The following is a 20,108-nucleotide window of genomic DNA, read 5'->3' on the forward strand; positions in this document are numbered from 1 at the left end:
GTCTCTCCATTCTTCCTCCATACTCTGGGTCCTTGTGCCTCTCCATTCTTCCTCCATACTCGGGTCCTTGGTTTCCAAATGAGATGCAAAAGTTGCTCTCATCAGAAAAGAGGACTTTGAACCACTGAGGACAGACCAGGTCTGTTTTTCTTTAGCCCAGGTAAGACGCTTCTGACGTTTGTTGTTCAGGAGCGGCTTGACAAGAGGAATACGACATTTGAAGCCCATGTCCAGGATCCATCCGTGTGTCCCCAACACTTTTGAATGACCTTTTCCTGACAATCCTCTCCAGGCTGCGGTCATCCCTGCTGCTTGTGCACCTTTTTCTTCCACACTTTTCCATTCCACATAACTTTCTATTAATGTGCTTTGATACAACACTTTGGGAACATCCAACTTCTTCTGCAATTACCTTTTGAGGCTTTCCCTCCTTATGGAGGGTGTCAGTGATGGTGTCAGGTCAGCAGTCTTTTCCATGATTGTGATTCCTACTGAACCAGACTGAGAGACCATTTAAAGGCTCAGGAACCCTTTGCAGGTGTTATGGCCTAATTAGCTGATTAGAGTGGGACACTTTGAGCCGGGAATATTCCACCTCTTCACAATATTCTCATTTTCTGAGATTGTGGATTTGGGGTTTTCATGAGCTGTAAGCCATAATCATCACAATGATGACAAATCAAAGCTTGAACTATCTTGCTTTGCATGGAATGAGTCTCATATATTAGTTTCACCTTTTAAGTTGCTGCACTGAAATAAATCAACTTTTGCACGATATTCTAATTTTTCGAGTTTCACCTGTATAACTTACCAGGAGTTATAGATGTGGTGAACCCTGGAGCAAGAAAAAAACTGATTATAAATTGGAGAAAATGAACATTAAAAAAGATCCAATTTGTATAATTATTGGATCTGCCACACTGTTCCCTGCAAAAAAAGATGGAGCATTAAACTGAACATTCAGTATACATGAATACATTCCTGACATGTTCACAAGAGAGAAAAACAAGAATATCATAATGCCACTCAAATGCCATATATGCCTCCAAAATCTAAAAAACAATTGTGTCCGACTTTACTGGCATAAAAGGGAACACACATTGTAAATAATAAAAAAGTAAAAAATGTTATTACAAACAAGAATGATACATTAAATTCACATTAAGACCATAATAGGTTGATAACATGTATGCCAACTGCAACTTATTTACCACATATAGATTTGCAATATATTCAAATAAATGGCTAATTGCCTCATTTATGAAATGTGTTCTGTGGAAATAAGACCTCATTGGGAGATATTTCTAAAAAAAAAACTCTTCTAAGTGCTCCTTTATCAGGAAGGGGAGGATTTCCCTGTCAACAGAAGGTAGCTCTGAGGAAGTGGGCTTGACCTTGACATCAAAATGTGTTAGATGGCCTCACCTACTACATTTGACTTTATGCATTGTAGAGGTGGTATTATCATACATTCAGTCTCTGAGGATGTGAAAGCACCCTGTGCCTAGGATTTGAGGAAATTCCTGCAATTATGTCTCTTTTGGTAGTATTTTAATTTAAAAAAGTTAACAATTTAATGGTGTTTGAAGGTTTTGAAGGTTTTACACTAGGCCAGTCTGTTCACTCTTTTCTCTGTCCCTTTAGTATGGAAGATTACCCCAATCAGAAGAGAGCCGCGAGGCCGGGAATGATTCCTACACACTATAAGTTCTGAACAGTATTAGAGGAGGAAATCTCTTCAGCACAGAGTCCCAAATCTGTATCCTTCAACGCTTGACCACCGATATTGTATGTATATGTCAATGAACTGGTCTATAGTTAATTGAGAAAGACTTCAATCCCTTTTCAAATACAGGCACTACACTGGTCTTGCACCAATCCATTGCTACCAAGCCAGTCATTAGAAGTCTATTAAAATTACAATCAATGACATTGAATGAGAGGACTCATGGGTGTAAGCCATTTGTTCCTGGCACTTCACCTTTAATTTGTCTGTCTCTGGACCATATTGATTTTGAGTCATTGGAGGCTGTCGTAATATTATCCCCATAATGGGCCTGAGCTCCTCCAATTTTCCTTCATACACTCAAAGCTAAAGATAGTATTTCATAGATATGTCTTCTTTTTGGCCCCAGTCACCAACTCTGACCTATCTTGTAAAGGGACCTACATGCCGAGACTTTATTTTTTACTATTAATATATTTAAATTATTGGGGGGAGGGGTATTTGTATCTTTCCCAACCTTTTTTTGCCCTGGAAGATTTATGTGTTTTCATATATATTATGTAATAGTATTAGGTTTGCTGGAATCCTGCTGAACCAGATATTTAGTGATGCAACGTTCACATATTTTAAGTTCAGAATCTACACCTCCCTTGTTGGGTCTGTAGATGTTTTATTGAGGAATGGATCTAGGTCCTCCATATGGTGTCTGCTCCTCACTATCAACCACTATGCCATAGATCACCCCCTAGCCCTCCCACTCAGACTGAACCACATCAGGTGACCTGGATCTACTCACCAGCTGTCCCATGGGGGCACACAGCAGGACCTGGAGAAGGAGAAGAGACATCATCCTTCTCATTGTGGATTCTCCTTTCTGTATCGATCCTCCATCAATACAAACTGCTCTTTGGTATTGGTTTGTACACAAATACGATATCAGCCTTGCTGCTGTTCATTTAAAACATTTCTTTACAAGTTCCTTGTCCCTTGGCACATTCCACATTAAATGTAATGTTGACTTCCTTATACTCTACCATTGCTGTCACACCAAAAATGTTACTGCTGCTGTCCAAATCATTATTAACAAAGTACCTGGACACCCACTGAGACCTCGGGGTAAATCATTTAAATATTTCCAGTAAATGGTTGAGCCACATCAGTTGACCTGAATCTACTCACCAGCCGTCCCATGGGGAGCACACAGCAGGACCAGGAGGAAGAGAAGAGACATCGCTCTTCTCATTGTGGATTCTTCTTTCTGTATTGATCCTTCATGAACATAAACCGCTCCCTACAACAGTTTGTTCACAAATACGATGTCAGCTTTGCTACTCCCCTTTTATAATATTTCTTTACAGGTACAGAAAACACACAATGTCCCTTGACACATTCCACATTATATTTATTGTTGACTTCCTTATACTCTACCATTGCCGTCACACCAAAAATGTTACTGCTGCTACCATTATTAACAAGGCACCTGAACACCCAGTGAGACCTCGGGGTAAATCATTTAAACATTCCCTCTAAATGACTTCAGTGAGCTGCCTGTAACTATTATAAAAAAAAATATTTCTGCCGTTAATGAACAGAGATATTTACTACCCAGAAAAAAAGAAAAACTAACTAAACTCTATCAACTCCTTAAAAACAAACAGTTGTTGCATACATTTGTAAATACATGTTGAAGTTACATGGTCATGCCAAGGCAGCTCTGTGGAGTGCGATTCCTTACTCAAATCTGAATCCCCAACAATGGGGTGTATATAAGGTTAAACCCCAAGCATGTGCATTTTTCTGAAAGCAGAGACCCTGGAGAGTAAAATGGTGGTAGCTGCAATTTGTAGGTAATACGCCACTTCCATGTTCAATGGTTACAGCGAGGATCAGGAACGGATGTTTCAAGATCACTTCTTGCTCTCAATGATAAAGCCATTAGCTATGGTCCTGGGCTCATCAGAACCATCCAGATCACTTTTACCTGAAAGCCCTTTGTTTGCTCAAAATATCAATTGCTTTAATCCATTAAGTACTGTATTGGGGTGTTTATAAACGTATCTTGGTAGACATAGGGGTAAGAGGTACAACACCAAAGCAGAAACCCAGGCATGTACTATATATATTCCCTGCACTGGAAGGGGCTGTTTGTCACATTCCCGCCTCCCCTATAATTTTCCAAACATTAGGTTCTACGCTGGGCATCCACATTTCCTGGTTACAACCCTTCTGGTGCTCCACTTTAAAAGAAAATTCCTGGAGGGCCAAGAACCAGTAGGTAACTCTTCAATTGTGGTCCTCAGCCTGGGAAGGTTAGTTTACCACTTGCCTTCCAGAAGATTTACCCCCTCATGACCAGGCCATTTTTTGCTGTTCAGAATTTTGCTGCTTCAACTGGCAATTGTGCCGTCATTCAACACTGTACCCAAATTAAATTTATATAATTTTTTTTCACACAAATAAAGCTTTCTTTTGGTGATATTTTTTATTTTTTGCACTATAAGCAAAAAAGACCAACAATTCTGAGAAAAACAAGACTTCCTTCCTCCTGCTGGTGATCCCTCTAGTGATACAAAGATCTATATAGAGAAATCAGGACCCACTTCCTCCTACTGGTGATTCCTCTAGTGGAGTGGTCTCCAAACTGCAGCCCGGAGGCACAGGGGCGGACTGACAACTCATGGGGCCCCCGGAAATAGGGGATCATGGGGCCCCTGTGTCCTTGCCCAAACTCAAAAAAGCCTATGAAAAAGGTACCAGGGGCATCTCATGGGGCCCCCTACTGACCCCGGGCCCTCGGGCAGTACAATAGGTCACTATTCCTACCACTGACTACAACAATGGGGTACCATTCCTCCCACTGACACCAATGGCAGGGCACTATTCCTCAAACTGTCACCAATGATGGGACACTGTTTCTTCTATTGACACCAATTATAGGGCACTGTTTCTAACATTGACACCAACAATGGGGCACTGCTTTTTCCACTGACACCAATGATGAGGTACTATTCCTCCCACTGACACAAATGATGAGGTACTATTTCCTTCCCCTAATACAAACAATGGCACAATATTCTCCCCACAAAAAACAATAATGGGGCGTTGTTTACTCCCATTGACGCCTGGGCATTTTTTACTCTCACTGGCCACAGTCTTGCCCACTCAAAGTCTGAAGGACAGTAAACTGGCCCTTTGTTTAAATAATTTGGATACCCCTGTTCTAGTGATATAAAGATCTATGTAGAGGAATTAGGACCTCCTTCCTTCTGCTGGTGACCCTTCTAGTGATATAAAGATCTATATAGAGGAATCAGGACCTCCTTCCTCCTGCCGGTGACCCCTCTAGTGATATAAAGATCTATATAGAGGATCAGAACCTCCTTCCCCCTGCTGGTGACCCCTCTAGTGATATATAGATCTATATAGAGGAATCAGGACCTCCTTCCTCCTGCCGGTGACCCCTCTAGTGATATAAAGATCTATATAGAGGATCAGAACCTCCTTCCCCCTGCCGGTGACCCCTCTAGTGATATATAGATCTATATAGAGGAATCAGGACCTCCTTCCTCCTGCCGGTGACCCCTCTAGTGATATAAAGATCTATATACAGGAATCGGGACCTCCTTCCTCCTGCCGGTGACCCCTCTAGTGATATAAAGATCTATACAGAGGAATCGGGACCTCCTTCCTCCTGCCGGTAACCCCTCTAGTGATATAAAGATCTATACAGAGGAATCGGGACCTCCTTCCTCCTGCCGGTGATCCCTCTAGTGATATAAAGATCTATATAGAGGAATCGGGACCTCCTTCCTCCTGCCGGTGACCCCTCTAGTGATATATAGATCTATACAGAGGAATTGGGACCTCCTTCCTCCTGCCGGTGATCCCTCTAGTGATATAAAGATCTATATAGAGGAATCAGGACCTCCTTCCTCTTGCCGGTGACCCCTCTAGTGATAGGATCTATATAGAGGAATCGGGACCTCCTTCCTCCTGCCGATGATCCCTCTAGTGATATAAAGATCTATATAGAGGAATCAGGACCTCCTTCCTCCTGCCGATGACCCCTCTAGTGATATAAAGATCTATATAGAGGAATCAGGACCTCCTTCCTCCTGCTGGTGACCCCTCTAGTGATAAACCTATATAGAGGAATCAGGACCTCCTTCCTCCTGCTGGTGATACCTCTAGTGATATAAAGATCTATATAGAGGAATCAGGACCTCCTTCCTCCTGCCGGTGACCCCTCTAATGATATAAAGATCTATATAGAGGAATCAGGACCCCTTTCTCCTGCCGGTGACCCCTCTAATGATATAAAGATCTTTATGAAGGAATCAGGACCTCCTTCCTCCGGCTGGTGACCCCGCTAGTGATATAAAGATCTATATAGAGGAATCAGGACTTCCTTCCTCTGGCTAATGACCCCTCTAATGATATAAAGATCTATATGGAGGAATCAGGACCTCCTTCCTCTTGCTGGTTATGCCAGATACCCCCAAATGTTGTCCTCTTTCAAGGGATTCTTTTTTCCTAGGTGTATTATTTTACATTTAGAAACCTTGAAAAATACATTGGAACTGTGAAAAAATATTATTATTTTTTTCTTTTTTTAAGAAAGTAGAATATAAATAGGAAATATTAAAATAATTTTTTTTTTTAAATAAATATAAAAGACAAAAAGAGATAATTGTCAATCCCAATCATTTGCAGATGTTCATCTTCATGGCCAATGATGCATAAGTTCTTCTGTCCTGCCTCTGCCCTTTGCCTCTATAATTAGGCCCCGGTGGGTGGCATGAAAAATGTCAGAGGGCGTGGCTTGTGGAGTGGTGCAAGGCTGAGGCCATCTCACACATGGTAACCACATAGACTGGATTGGGTTGAGCGGTGATTTTTCTAAGTATGCTACACACTACTGGATGGTGATATCTTCAGCCAGCACCCTATCCCTGAGTACCAACAGAACTAGATACATTTCACTTCAATGCACTGCAAGTATTAGCAGATCACAATATGCCTTCTGTGTATATATAATATTTATAATTATAAAAATAAAACCAATTCATACATAAAAATCCATTACATTAAACCTTATTCTAAGGATTTTTTTGTGTGCAAATACTTTCTGCAATAGAAATCTCCATACAATAGAGTTCAAGAACTCATACAAATATTTTGACACATAAACAGTCTCGGTGCAAAATAGAAATTACTTCAATAAAATGCAGCCTAAAGAAGAAAAGAAGAAATTCAGGTTGGGACTGTGCCCGCACTGCATGAGTAAATGCTCATTTTTGTCAAGGGACTCAAAAAGCAATGATATACTTACCTAATCCACCAATCCCTTGAGCACAAGACCAGTCCCCATCGCTCTCCCCCTATCCCTCCCCCGCATGCTAGTGGTCTTATGAATGGGCTGTTCCTAACATCATCATGCCTGTAGATCAGCTCTGAATGTGAAGACAGCAGGAACAGTCCACTGCTAAATGTGGGGGAGTGTTGTTTTCCAGAGGATTAGAGAAATGGGTAAGTACAGCTTTTCCCTGAGCCCCTAGACAAAACGAGTAAAACAAGCACTTACCCATGCAGTGCAGGCACCGCCCCAACCCAAATGTCTTCTTTTTTTCTTTAGGCTGCATTTTATTGAAGCAATTTCTAATTTGCACAGAGACTGTTTATTTGCCAAAATATTTGTATGAGCTATTGAACTCCATTGTATGGAGACTTCTATTGCATTTTATTAAGGGGGTATTTGCACACAAAAAAATCCCTAGAGTAAGGTTTAATGTTATGGATTTTTATGTATTAATTAGTTTTATTTTTATAATTAATTTGTAATATAACATGTTTAACCAAAGTTCTGCTTTAAAGTTCTGCTCCTTCACTTTCTGCTCCTTCACTTGCTTTTTGTAAAAGTGCTTCTAAAAAGTTCAACTTAGATCGCTGTGTCTTCACTTTCTGCATGTTCTCCCCTCCTGAACACCTCTCTCACCAGAGCTCATTGACCTCTTATTTGTAGTAAGTGGGTCAGAAGTGCTTTTCTGGGGTCAAATAGTCCTTTTTGATGACTGAGAATGTTTGCCTGCCAGTTTTCCACACCAGGAATGTGGACAGCAGACAGAGCTGGAATGTGCAGTTTTGCCTACTGAAGTCTGCTTCCTTTTCCATATCTGTGTAGGAAAGGATTCTAGCACTGGGTTGGAAACCCCAAACCTCTAAGGAGTGTGGCATGGGGGTAGTGTTAGGACTGGGCCTGTCAGTTCAATGCAGCCAAAGTAGTGACAACAGCAACAGTCTGGAGTTATAGTGGGCATATGTCACTGCCTTAAAGGAGGCAACCAATATACCCAAGAGAATTATACAGGCACAAAACGATACAGAAGTCTGTCCCAGGGATATCCTGGACTGGGCCATGTCTAACATCAGGTGAAGGTACTCTAGTTTGTGAGAAGGTTCCAGCAACGACTTTCACAGGCTGAACACTGAACCAAGGCTTTGCAGAGTCGGCATTTTGTGGTGGATATTGATTGAAAGGGATAGGGAAGACTGATCCTTTAACAGGAGATCATCCAGGTAAACCAAAACATGAATCCCTTTCGGAGCAAAGCTAAGACTGGGCCAAAGACAGGCCAAAGTGTAGGGTGACAAATTAGTAATGCTGATTGCCCATGATAAAACACAGATAGCATTGATGGGGAAGAGATGGGAATGTGCAAATAGGCTTCCCAAATGTCTACTGAAGATGGAGTGTCTCCCACAAAGAGGGAGGAAATTGCTAGTCTGACAATTTCTATTTGAAACTTCTGAACACATTGAGAGACTTTAGGTCCAGAATGGGAAAAACACCTCCATTTGGTTTGGCAACTTTAAAGAGTAGAATCCCTAGAACTGTTCCTGTTTTAGTAGAGAGGCAAAGACCCCTTAAGGCAGGAGCTCCTGAACAACAGCAAGAAGTTCCACCCACCCTTGCTGCAAAGCACTTGCAGTGGCTATGGTGCAGCCATGAATCTTGATTTGATGGAAGAATCAATCTCTATAACTGTATGGTGTAGTATATTCTATGTGTAATTATCATATATACATTCACCGGCCATTTTATTAGGTCCACCTAGTACTGGGTTGGACCACCTTTTGCCTTCAGAACTGCCTTCATTCGTGGTGACATAGATTCAACAAGGTGTTGGAAACATTCCTCAGAGATTGTGGTCCATATTGACATGATAGCATCACACAGTTGCTGCAGATTTGTTGGCTGCACATCTATGAACTGTTCATACAAGGCAGGATGGATCCACGATTCCATGCTGTTTACGCCAAATTCTGACCCTACTATCTGAATGTTGCAGCTGAAATCCAGACTCATCAGACCCGGCAACATTTTTGCAATCTTTTATTGTCCACTTTTGGTTAACCTGTGTGAATTGCAGCCTCTCTTTCCTGATCTTAGCTGACAGTAGGTGCACCCGTTGTTGTTTTCTGCTGCTGTAGCCCATCTGCTTCAAGGTTGGATGTGTTGTGTGTTCAGAGATGGTATTCTCCTTACCTTGGTTGTAACGAGTGGATATTTGAGTTACTGTTGCCTTTATATCATCTGGAACCAGTCTGCCCATTTTCCTCTGACACCAACAAGGCATTTTCATCCACACAACTGTCACTCACCAGATATTTTCTCTTTTTTGGACCATTCTCTGTAAACCCTAGAGATGGGTGTGTGTGCAAATCCCAGTAGTTTAGTAGTTTGTGAAATACTCAGACCAGCCCATCTGGCACCAACAACCATGGCACATTCAAAGTCACTTAAATCCCCCTTCTTCCCCATTCTGATGCTTGGTTTGAAACAAGTTGTCTTCACCACGTCTAGATGACTAAATGCATTGAGTTGCTGCCATGTGATTGGCTGATTAGCAATTTGTGTTACCAAACAATTGAACAGGTGTACCTGTGGCCTGTGAGTATATATAAATATACTCTATATATATATTTGAATGTACATGCTTAGGCCAGTGAAAAGTCTATTTACACATTAAGGGGGAAGTCACCAAGATGGATAGAGCTGGCAGACTATTAATATGCTAATTCTAGGCAAACTGTTACTGTAAGGAGAAGAAAGTTAATTGGCCAAATTGGTAAGAAGAAGCTGAGTAGGAAAACATGTAGATGATTTGCATTCTCCTTGCCCCTAGTCACCAACTATGAGCTGCCTTGTAAGGAGCCTAATAGCTCACACTTAAACATTTCATCATTGATATATTCTAAGCATTTATGGAGATTTGTTTTTTTCCTTTTTTACAACCTGTTGTTTCAGCTGTAAATGTAGGTGATTTCATGCACGACACATTATAATGTCCATTATATTATTAATTTTGCTGAGAACCTGAAAAATCGGGGATGGTGATGCACCTTTCACACATTCCAAGTGTCGGACCTAAACCTCCCTGCTGGGTTCCTATATGTTGTTGTTATATGCAATGGAGCCAACCCCTTCATACAATGTCCAATCTCCACCATCAGCCACCTCTAACCCAACCACCCAGGTGTAACCACATCAGCTGACATGGATTTATTCATGGGTCATCCCATGGGGAGCACACAGCAGGACCAGGAGGAGACACATCCAGCCTCTCATTGTGGATTTGGCTTTCTGTATTGATCCTCCATGAGATCAAACTGCCCCCAATAATGGCTTTTGTTCCCAAATAAGATGCCAATTGTGCTGACACAAAAGGCATACACATAAAATGCCCCTCGGTACATTCCTTTAAAATCTGACTTCCTTATACTTTGAAATTTTTGCCACACAAAAAAATGTTTTTGTTGCTGCCCAAAGCATTTTATCAAATTACCTGAACATTCCTTGACACTTCAAGGTAAATATTTGAAATATTTCCAGTAAATGACCTTTTTCTTTGTTGTAAGAAAACATCTCGGTGCAGTTAATGAGCAGAGATCTGCATTTACTATATACACACTATGGAGTATGAACATCACTTCAAACTTTTTTTAGTTTAGCTCTTTAAGTATCTCTTTTATACATTAATAGTATAATACCTGATAGTTATTGCAGAATGGAGGATGAGTACCCTGGCTATCCATAGGTAACATAGCCCCCCTACCCCCCCCCCATTTTTTTTCCTTGGTGCCTTGCTTTGTAGACCTGTTCTTGTGGTTACTTGGGGCACTGATTCAGAAAATTGCATTAGTTAGCCTGCATCACTAGTTTCTTAGATATGGTCTTATCTCCCGGCTATAGCCACTGGAAATAACTGCGTGCAAAATTCAGAAGGGCCGGTTGTTGGGCAATGGATTAACTTCAGTACAACCAGCCTGACCATAGATGGATTGAATCTTGGCTCCTCCATGTTGAACCGGCTGAGATTTGATCCTTCTATGGTTGGCTTTAGAGTATTACACTTTTCTTTTAATGTTTAATGTGTTTCTTCCATGCTGCAAGGAGATTAAATACAACACTACATTATTATATCTTGATGTTTAAGGGGCGAGCAGAGTAAAGAGTGATTTATGGCATTTTTGCTGTATTTCAAAAACTAGAGCTTATAAGGAAAAATTGGTGCCATCTTTGGAATCAGGGGGTCAAATATACCCAGGAACAGGTCCAATATTTGAGGCACTAAAAATATGTGCTGGTCAGTTGTCAGATGCCTGTGATAGTGAGACCTTGTAGATCATCAGCTCGGGGTTCCCCAGGTCATGGAGTCTAAGCCCCAGCCTGCTTTTTCACCAGGGCCCCTGATGGTGGGGATGGACTTGTAGCAAGGTAGAACCAGGTGCCCCCCCCCCCCCCAGGTACACCCAGCTGCGGATGTGGAGCCCACCTGCATGTGAAGAGTACAAATTATTATTATTATTATTATACAGTATTTATAAAGCGCCAATGGTTCGCTCAGCGCTGTACATTACAAAGGGGGACAGAACATGTGACAGAACAATACCAATACAATGCAAAACATGAGGGGATCGAGGGCCCTGCTCTTTGGAGCTTACAATCTAGGAGGGAGGGGATGGTGGTTCAGGAGGAGATAGCTGTGGGGGATAGAGTGGTAGGAAGAGTGGAGGAGGTTGGTAGGTTAGCAGGGGGTGGGGTAGGCTTCCCTGAAGAGATGGGTTTTCAGGGTGCACCGAAAGGAGAAGAGAGTAGGTGATAATCTGATGGGTTGGGGCAGGGAGTTCCAGAGGATGGGTGACACCCTGGAGAAGTCCTGGAGGCGGGCATGGGAGGAGGAGACCAGGGAACTAGAGAGAAGGAGGTCTTGTGAGGAGCGGAGTGTGCGTGTTGGCTGGTACTTGGATATTAGGTTAGTGATGTAGTTCGGGGCAGTATGGTGGACAGCTTTGTACGTCAGTGTTAGGATTTGAATTTGATCCATTGCGCAATCGGAAGCCAGTGGAGGGATTGGCAGAGGGGGGTGGAGGACACTGAGTGGAGGCCAGTGGAGGGATTGGCAGAGGGGGATGGTGGAGATGGAGCGGTTGGAAAGATGAATGAGTCTGGCAGCCGTATTCAGGATCGACTGAAGCGGGGATAGCCAGCGGCGAGGCATTCCAGTGAGGAGGGAGTTGCAGTAGTCGAGTCGTGATATGATGAGGGAATGGATGAGCTGTTTAGTGGTTTCTGGGGTTAGGAACGTGCGGATTTTGGCGATGTTGCAGAGGTGGAGTCTGCATGAGTTTGTTAAAGATTGGACTTGGGGCTGGAAGGATAGGTTGGAGTCCAGAATGACACCAAGTACTCTGGCCTGCGGGGCGGGTTTGATGGTGGCATTGTTGGATGTGATGGAGAAGTCAGTGGGGGGTGGTGTCTGGGCTGGGGGGAAGACAAGAAACTCGGTTTTGGAGAGGTTCAGTTTAAGGAAGTGGAGCGACATCCGGTCTGATATGTCGCTCAGTAGGTGTGTGATTCGGGCGGAGACTGAAGGGGTGAGGTGGGGGGTAGAGAGATAGATTTGTGTGTCGTCAGCATAGAGGTGATAGTTGAAGCCATGAGAGTGTATGAGTTGGCCAAGGGAGGAGGTGTAGATGGAGAAGAGAAGGGGCCCGAGGACAGAGCCTTGAGGGACCCCAACAGAGAGGGGGAGTGAGGGGAAGGTGGTAGCATTTTCGGTAACGCTGAAAGAGGTAGGATGAGAGCCAGGAGAGAGCAGAATCTCTGAGGCCGAGGGAGTGTAATTTTTTGAGGAGGAGGGGGTGGTAGACTGTGTCGAAGGCCGCAGAGAGGTCAAGGAGTAAGGAGCACTGAATAGTGGCCATTAGCTTTGGCGGTTAGCAGGTCGTTGGAGAGTTTGAGTAAGGCAGGTTCGGTGGAGTGTAGGGGACGGAAGCTGGACTGTAGGGGATCGAGGAGGTTGTTTTCATTGAGGTGAGAGCATAGGCGGGTGTAGACGAGGCGCTCAAGGAGTTTAGATGTAAATGGCAGCAGGGAGATGGGTCTGAGGTTGTTCGGGTCATTGGGGTCCAGGGAGGGCTTTTTAAGTATGGGGGTGATGTGTGCATGTTTCAGAGGGGAGGGGAAAGTGCCGGAGGAGAGGGAGAGATTGAAGATGTGGGTGAGGGAGCGTAGGATGGAGGGGGAGGGAGGTCGTAGGAGTTGTGAGGGGATAGGGTCGAGGGGGCAGCTGGTGAGGTGGGCATCAGAGAGGATCTTGGAGACTTCCTTGATGGTAGTAAGGTCAAAGGTGCGGAGTGTTGGGGGGGCTTCACTATGAGGAATGTAGGGTGGGGTGGAAGTGGAGGTCAGAGCAGTGGTAGGGCCATGGGAGAGAGGTGATGAGGGGGTAGTTGAGTGAGGGGGAACGGGGTTGGAGGGAGTTTGAGCAGCGACGAAGTCCCTGCGGGTTATGTTGAGGGAGAGGGGGGATGAGGGGGTAGCTATGTGAGAGGGGACGGGTTGAGAGGGCGTGTGAGTTGTCCTTGCGAATTGTGTCAATCTTGTTTTTGAAGTGATTGGCAATCTCAAGGGCAGTGAGTGAGGTGCTGGGTGGAGGTGGGGGTGGCGAGAGTAGAGAGTTGAAGGTGGAGAAGAGTCAGCGAGGATTGGAGGAGAGGGTCTTGATGAGGGCCAGGAAGTAGGCTTGTTTGGCTGCGTGGAGGGAGGAGGTGTAGGTGTGGAAGGCAGATTTGTATTGGGTGAAGGCTTGTTGGGATTTGGTTTTGCGCCATAGTCGCTCCAGGGCACGACTGTGTCGTTTGAGGGTTTTGGTGTGATCAGTCTGCCAGGGCTGGAGCGGTCGGGGTCTGATGTTGTGTGTGGTTAAAGGCGCTAGTGAGTCAAGGGCTGTTGAGAGCGCGTTGTTGTAGGCGGTCATAGCCAAGTCAGGGCAGGACAGGGGGAGGATGCTGTCGTGGAGTTGATCAGCTGCAGAGTGGAGGGGGGCAGGGTTAAGGTTGCGGAGGTTATGGCTGGTAGTAGTGCGACATTTGGAGGGGTAGGCGTTGGAGGACGAGGAGATAGAGAAGGTAATCAGGTTGTGGTCAGAGAGAGGGAAGGGGGTGTTAGTGAGGTTGTGGGGAGCGCAGCGGTTGGAGAAGACAAGATCAAGGATATTACCGTTGTAGTGGGTGGTGGATTGTGAAAGGATTAAATGGAATATAACTGAATCCATTTTGTATACACTAATACAAGATGCTAGTGTAACATACATTTATGAGATATGTACACACTAACAAAACTGTCTATGTCAGCTTCATGTAGAAATGAGTGTTTTTGCAAACTTTACAAAAATCAGATAAGGTTTACTCTCATTTCTGAAAGGTTTTAACCACAACTTGGGCGTTGGGTCAGATTACAGCCATGGTCTGGGCGTTAGACCAGATATGGTATGATAGATAAAGCAGAAGTGTGAAAATGCAAACCTCATACAAATAATTGTTGAGTTAAGGTAAAAAAATGTCCATGTATTTGATTGGATGGTCTGAGGTGTGTTTGCCCAAAGACTACAGTATAAAATCCCCGATGTTATGCCAATAAAACTGAAGTGTTTGCAATCGCAACTGAGGTGACTTGAGTGCATCCACTTTCCGAGATCTCATAGCTGTGTCCAGGTGTGACCGTTGATATCTTGAGGGGGCCCCCAAGGAACAGGAAAAAGACCACCTAACTACTTTCAGATTGTATACACTGTGCAAGTGCAAAGGAGGAGGTTAAGTGAAGGAGATGGGATTTGTCTGGGTTGTCGAGGTTGACAGGGATGTTGAAATCCCCAAGGATGATGGTGGGTAGCTCAGAGGAGAGGAAGAAGGGTAGCCAGGAGGAAAAGTCATCCAGGAAGCGGGATATGGATCCAGGAGGCTGGTATATCACAGCAATATTCTGGGGGGTTGGGGAGAATAGTCGGAAGCAGTGGGCCTCGAAGGAGGAGAAAGATAGGGAGGGGGGGTTTGGGAGGACTCGGAAGGTGCTGTGCGGTGACAGGAGCAGACCAACCCCACCACCTTTACGACCGTTGGGCCTGGGTGAGTGGGTCCAGGTGAGACCTCCGTAGGAGAGTGCACCAGGGGAGGTAGAGTCAGTGGGCTGGATCCAGGTTTCTGTGATCGCTAGGAGGTTGATGGAGCGGGAAACAAAGAGGTCATAGATGGCGGTAAGCTTGTTGCACACCGATCGGGCGTTCAGGAGTGCACATGAAAACGGGGGGGGGGGGGGGAATTTTAGGGAGCAGGGGGACAGATACTAAGTTGCGGGGGTTGCGGCAGGACGTGGAGGCGGGAGGGTGTTGTGCGGGTGAGGGAGGTGGTGGAGGGCCAGGATTCGGGGAGATGTCCCCTGCGGTTAGGAGGAGGAGAAGGGTGAGAAAGGTGGCATGGGAGCGGGATGTGCAGGAGCGTGAGAAACTACTAGTGGAGGTGTTCGGGTCAGTGGGAGAGTGGAGTAATAGGAGGAGGTGGTGGGTGCCGTAGAGGGGTGAAGGAAGTAGTGGGGACACAATATATAAATGTTTGGGAGGAGCAGAGGGATATAGTGAATGGATTTTGGGAACGGAGGAGAGGAAAATGAGAAGGAGGACTGGAAGAGGCATTTTGGGGAGGTGATGAGAGCAGTAGTAGGGAGATGATAGCAGTGAGGGGGAGATGTACAAGTTTTGGGGTGGAGCAGAGGGGTAAAGAAATGAGATTTGGGAACAGAGGATACTAATATGGAAAGGAGAAGAGGGGTGTATTGTATAAAAGGTACACGGAGTGGGACTCAGGTATGTAAGAGATGTTTCCCAGGGTGTTTGCTTGCAGTCTGTCCAGCGTGCAGTAGAGTTTCTTGCTATTGTTGTGTCTTCCTGCAGCTTTAGTTCTCCAGCTTTAGTTCAACTGCTGTGTTTAACTGCTTCGCACTCTTTCAAAGCAGCACTCAATCAAAAGCAGCGCCCCCATCAGAGACTGTGACCCCCATCAGTGATCTCCCCCCATGAGCTGATCTAAATTTATAGGAAGATGCTCAAATGAGCATTCAACTCCACCCCAATTAGAAGCTGAAAAGGATCACATGAATAGGGGGGGATGTTTCTCAGGGAACAGGCTACAGTCGTAAACTGGGTGCAGCTAGAGGTGAGGACTGGTCAACATACACAAACATAAATACACCATTTGTTCTGAATTTAACAGGAGTCAATGCGTTTTTCTAGTTAAGAGCGGAGATAGGAGATAGATGCATTTACAAATGGCAGAAAACTGAAGATTAACGTATGTGAAAGGGACACAGGACTAGGAGAAGCACTGCGACAAGGAGGTAAGAATTACACTGACAGGAAAACCGGATTATATTTTACAGTGAAAGTTATTGAGTTTCATCACAACTGGTAAGAGATTTAATATATAGTTCTGTAATAAAAATGATAAGAGACCCAGCCCTGCAATACATTTCCTACAAAGAACACAAAACGCGCTGATACATAAATCACTATAAAATAATTAAATATCCTTTAGTGAAAAAAATTATAAATATCATCTAAAAAGTCCAATGAAAAACAATGTATGCCTCTCATGCAATAGTCAGCATTCCACGTTGTGAATAAAAGGGCCAATTTAGGGGGTGATTTACTAAAGGCAAATAGACTGTGCACCAAAGTGTAGTTGCATGTTGCAAGTGCAATTGCTCCAGAGCTTTGTAAACGAGATAGAGATTCACTTTGCCAGGAATCACGTGCAGGGAAAATTGAAAAAAAAAAAGCACTTTTGCTTGCACATGATTGGACGATGGAAGTCAGCAGAGCTTCTGCTCATTTACTAAGCTCTATAGAAACTGCTCTTGCAGAGTGTCCAGTCTATTTGCCTTTAGTAAATCAACCCCTTGATGTCCACTTGTGAATTATGTGTATCTTCACAATCCTAGAGCAGAGGAAGGATGTCATAATTGGACATGTGGACAAAGGTGGTGGTGGTGGTGGTGGTGGTGGGGGGGGGGGTCATTATATTATCTAAAGAATATTATAACACAGAAATTGAACGATTAATAAATGATCAGAATACTTGTCAGAAGTGATCCTACTATCAAGTATAGAAAGTAATTGGAGAAATTGATTACATAAGAGATTAAAAAGGGTATATTAAATAAAAAGGAAGCACAATACCTGGTGCCATCCCACTGTAGGGTACCAGTTATAAATAATGTACCTAGAATACATAAAAACAAGGAAAAGCAGTGGGGCGTCCTATTGTTAATGATATTGGTTCTGTAAATGAAAGACTGGGCAAATATGTTGATCATTTTCTCCAAAAGACTAGAGTCTATCTAAAGGATACTAAGCATCTGCTACAACAACTGGAAAACATACAAGACTTGGAAACGCAGATTTTTGCCACAGGGTATCTTATCTCACTATATCCAATGCCAATCCTGTGACTGCTGTGTCCAGTGGAGCCAGTGATTAACCTCCCTGGTGGTATGATTATTTTTGGTGCTGAAAGTGGTACCATTTTTTTGCATGGAAATATGTAGTTTTTTATTGTAGGCTGTAATTTTTAGGAATAACTCACTGAAATCTGTCCGAACAAGAGTCTAGTAAACATCCCGGGGAGGATAAAACTTGAAATATGAAATCATAAATTATAATTTAATAAATAATCATAAAAAATAATAATATAATAATAATACATTTAATTCAATAATATAATCAAACCAAAAACACTGAAATGTGAAATAGAGCGCCAACTTCGCACATCGCTGAGCTCAGTCGCAGAATCGTTTTCAGTGTCTGATGATGAATTTCCCCCACAAATCATTATCACTCAATTCTGCAAGTGGTTCTGATTTACTATCGCCGTTCTCTAGCCGGTCTAAAACCGCGTCTGACCTAAAGGGACGCTTTTTGGACGCCATGGACGTTTCTCAGTTTCCAAGCAGAAAGAACAGTAAGAATGCAGGCAGGGCGCTGGACAAAGCACTCGGGACACAATGTATGTGAAATGGTTTGATACAGGAATGTTATACTATGTAATAATCTTTTTAAAAAAATTGACATTTTTTAAAAATTTCAAATTTCCGGCGCCCGTACGTCCCGATGTCACAGGTAACGGAACACGGAAGCCGGACTCTGGCATCGGCCAGAGGAGATGGCCGGCGACGCCGCGGAGGACGCATCGCGGGAACGGAGGACAAGGTAAGCGCTGCAGGGAATCCCTGAGCAACGCTGCATGGTAAGCCCGAGTGTAGCTCGAGGGGGGGGGTTACCGCTCTTGGTACTGAAACTTTACCCCGAGCTACACTCAGGAAGTAAAGCTTCATCTGGGGGATAAAGCCATGTGACGGTGGGGGTGGGGCTGGTGACATCAGTGTGCCATACAGGAGGTCGGGGGAAGGCATACAGAACCCGGGGAATGCATAGTAAGTGATCCACTATCCTTAACCCCTTCCCGCCGATGTCACACAAATATGCGGCCTCACGGAACTGGGCTTTTTTCCGTGGGGCCGCATATTTGCGTACCTGTCTTTGTGTTGGGAGTGCGCTGCTCGGCGAGCTCCCAGCACTGAGACCGGGGTGTCACTGAGAGCACCGGGTCCCGTTCTAGCTATCGGGACCCGGAACTCCTGGTCCCGGGTCACATGATCGCTGTGATAGGCTCTGATTGGCTATCACAGTGATCAGTCACTGTGCAGCCCGGCCCCCTTGTTTTTTTCTCTCTCTATGAATGGAGAAGAGAGATACATTGTATCTATCTAATTCCTGACATAGAGAGAAAAAAAAAATGTTTGTAAAAAAAAAAAAAGAAGATATGTAAATAAATATTAAAAAAGAAAAGAAAAAATAAAGAAAAATACCTAGATCAAGGTTTGATCTGGTTCAGTGCCAGGGTTAGTGTTTAGGTCAGGGTCAAAGGTCAAGGTCAGGGTCAAAGGTCAGACTTAAAGGTCAGAGTCAAAGGTCAGGATAAAAAAAAAAATAGTGTTAGTGTCAATGTGTTTTAGGTAAAAAAAAAAAGACAAAAACAAAATGCGCACTATGGTTTCTGGGCTGTACTACGGGTAATACAACGAATAACACACATATATGGTATTGCTGCGATCGGCAAGAGCTGGAGAATTTTTTTTGGGTTGTTCTTTGGTTGTAGGTTATGGTCGTAACAAGAAACACAGAGCTAAATAAAAAAAAATATTTTTTTACTATTTTGGGCCAGTTTTCCTTTGATAATAAAAAAAAAATCAGGAGATATCCATTACCATTTACCACCAAATGACAGCTCAATTTGTCCTGAAAAAAATCGCGGTATAACCCACCTGGATGTACAAAGTAGTTGTGATGATATGGACGGTTTTACTAGCACATGTCAACGTTGCAGAATTGTGCTTAGGCATTTAGATTTGTTTTACCCTTAGGCGTGAAGGGGTTAAGGACTTCAACGTGATTCTAAAGGCTTACTTTTTTTAAAATAACAAACATGTCATACTTACCTGCTCTGTGTATTGGTTTTGCACAGAGCATCTTCCTCTTCTCGGATCCCCCTCCGGCCCTCCTGACCTTTTCCCTCCTGTCGGGTGCCCCCACAGCAAGCAGCTTGCTATGGGAGCACCCATACATGCGCACTTCCCAGCCGCTGCTCCGTGTGTCCATTCACTCATAGAGCCGCGGCTTGGTCCTACCTCCTCTCTCTTCTCATTGTTTCACTGGATGTGATTGATAGCAGCATTAGCCAATGGAGAAGGAGAGGGAGTCCTGGGGTTAGCTGACACTCCAGTGCACATCGCTGGATCAAGAGGGGGCTCAGGTGAGTAGTAGGGAGCTGGGAGGGGATGCTGCATACAGAAGATTTTTTTACCTTCATGCATAGAATACATGAAGATAAAATAACCTTGATACTTTACAAGCACTTTAAGGGGACAGTGCAAGCTTTAATATATGAAGTACGGCTTCCATCCACCATGACAGTGCAAAGCTTTCTC

The 20,108-nt window shown here is 43.9% G+C and overlaps 1 protein-coding gene across 1 annotated transcript in view; it reads right to left on the minus strand.

Annotated features, from left to right (window-relative positions):
- The window catches only part of LOC149470701 (uromodulin-like), an 80,626-nt gene extending 77,596 nt beyond the window's left edge, over positions 1-3,030 (minus strand). Inside the window, exon 1 of the mRNA XM_089661618.1 lies at positions 2,906-3,030. Within this exon, the coding sequence (XP_089517744.1) occupies positions 2,906-2,969 (64 nt within the window). The 5' untranslated portion in view covers positions 2,970-3,030. The remainder of the gene's footprint in view (positions 1-2,905) is intronic.
- Between the last annotated feature and the right edge of the window lie 17,078 nt (positions 3,031-20,108).

This window comes from Staurois parvus, unplaced genomic scaffold (genome assembly GCF_062004578.1).
Source record: "Staurois parvus isolate SC_StPar_1 unplaced genomic scaffold, SC_StPar_1.0 ptg000034l, whole genome shotgun sequence".
In the NCBI taxonomy this organism is placed as follows: domain Eukaryota; kingdom Metazoa; phylum Chordata; class Amphibia; order Anura; family Ranidae; genus Staurois; species Staurois parvus.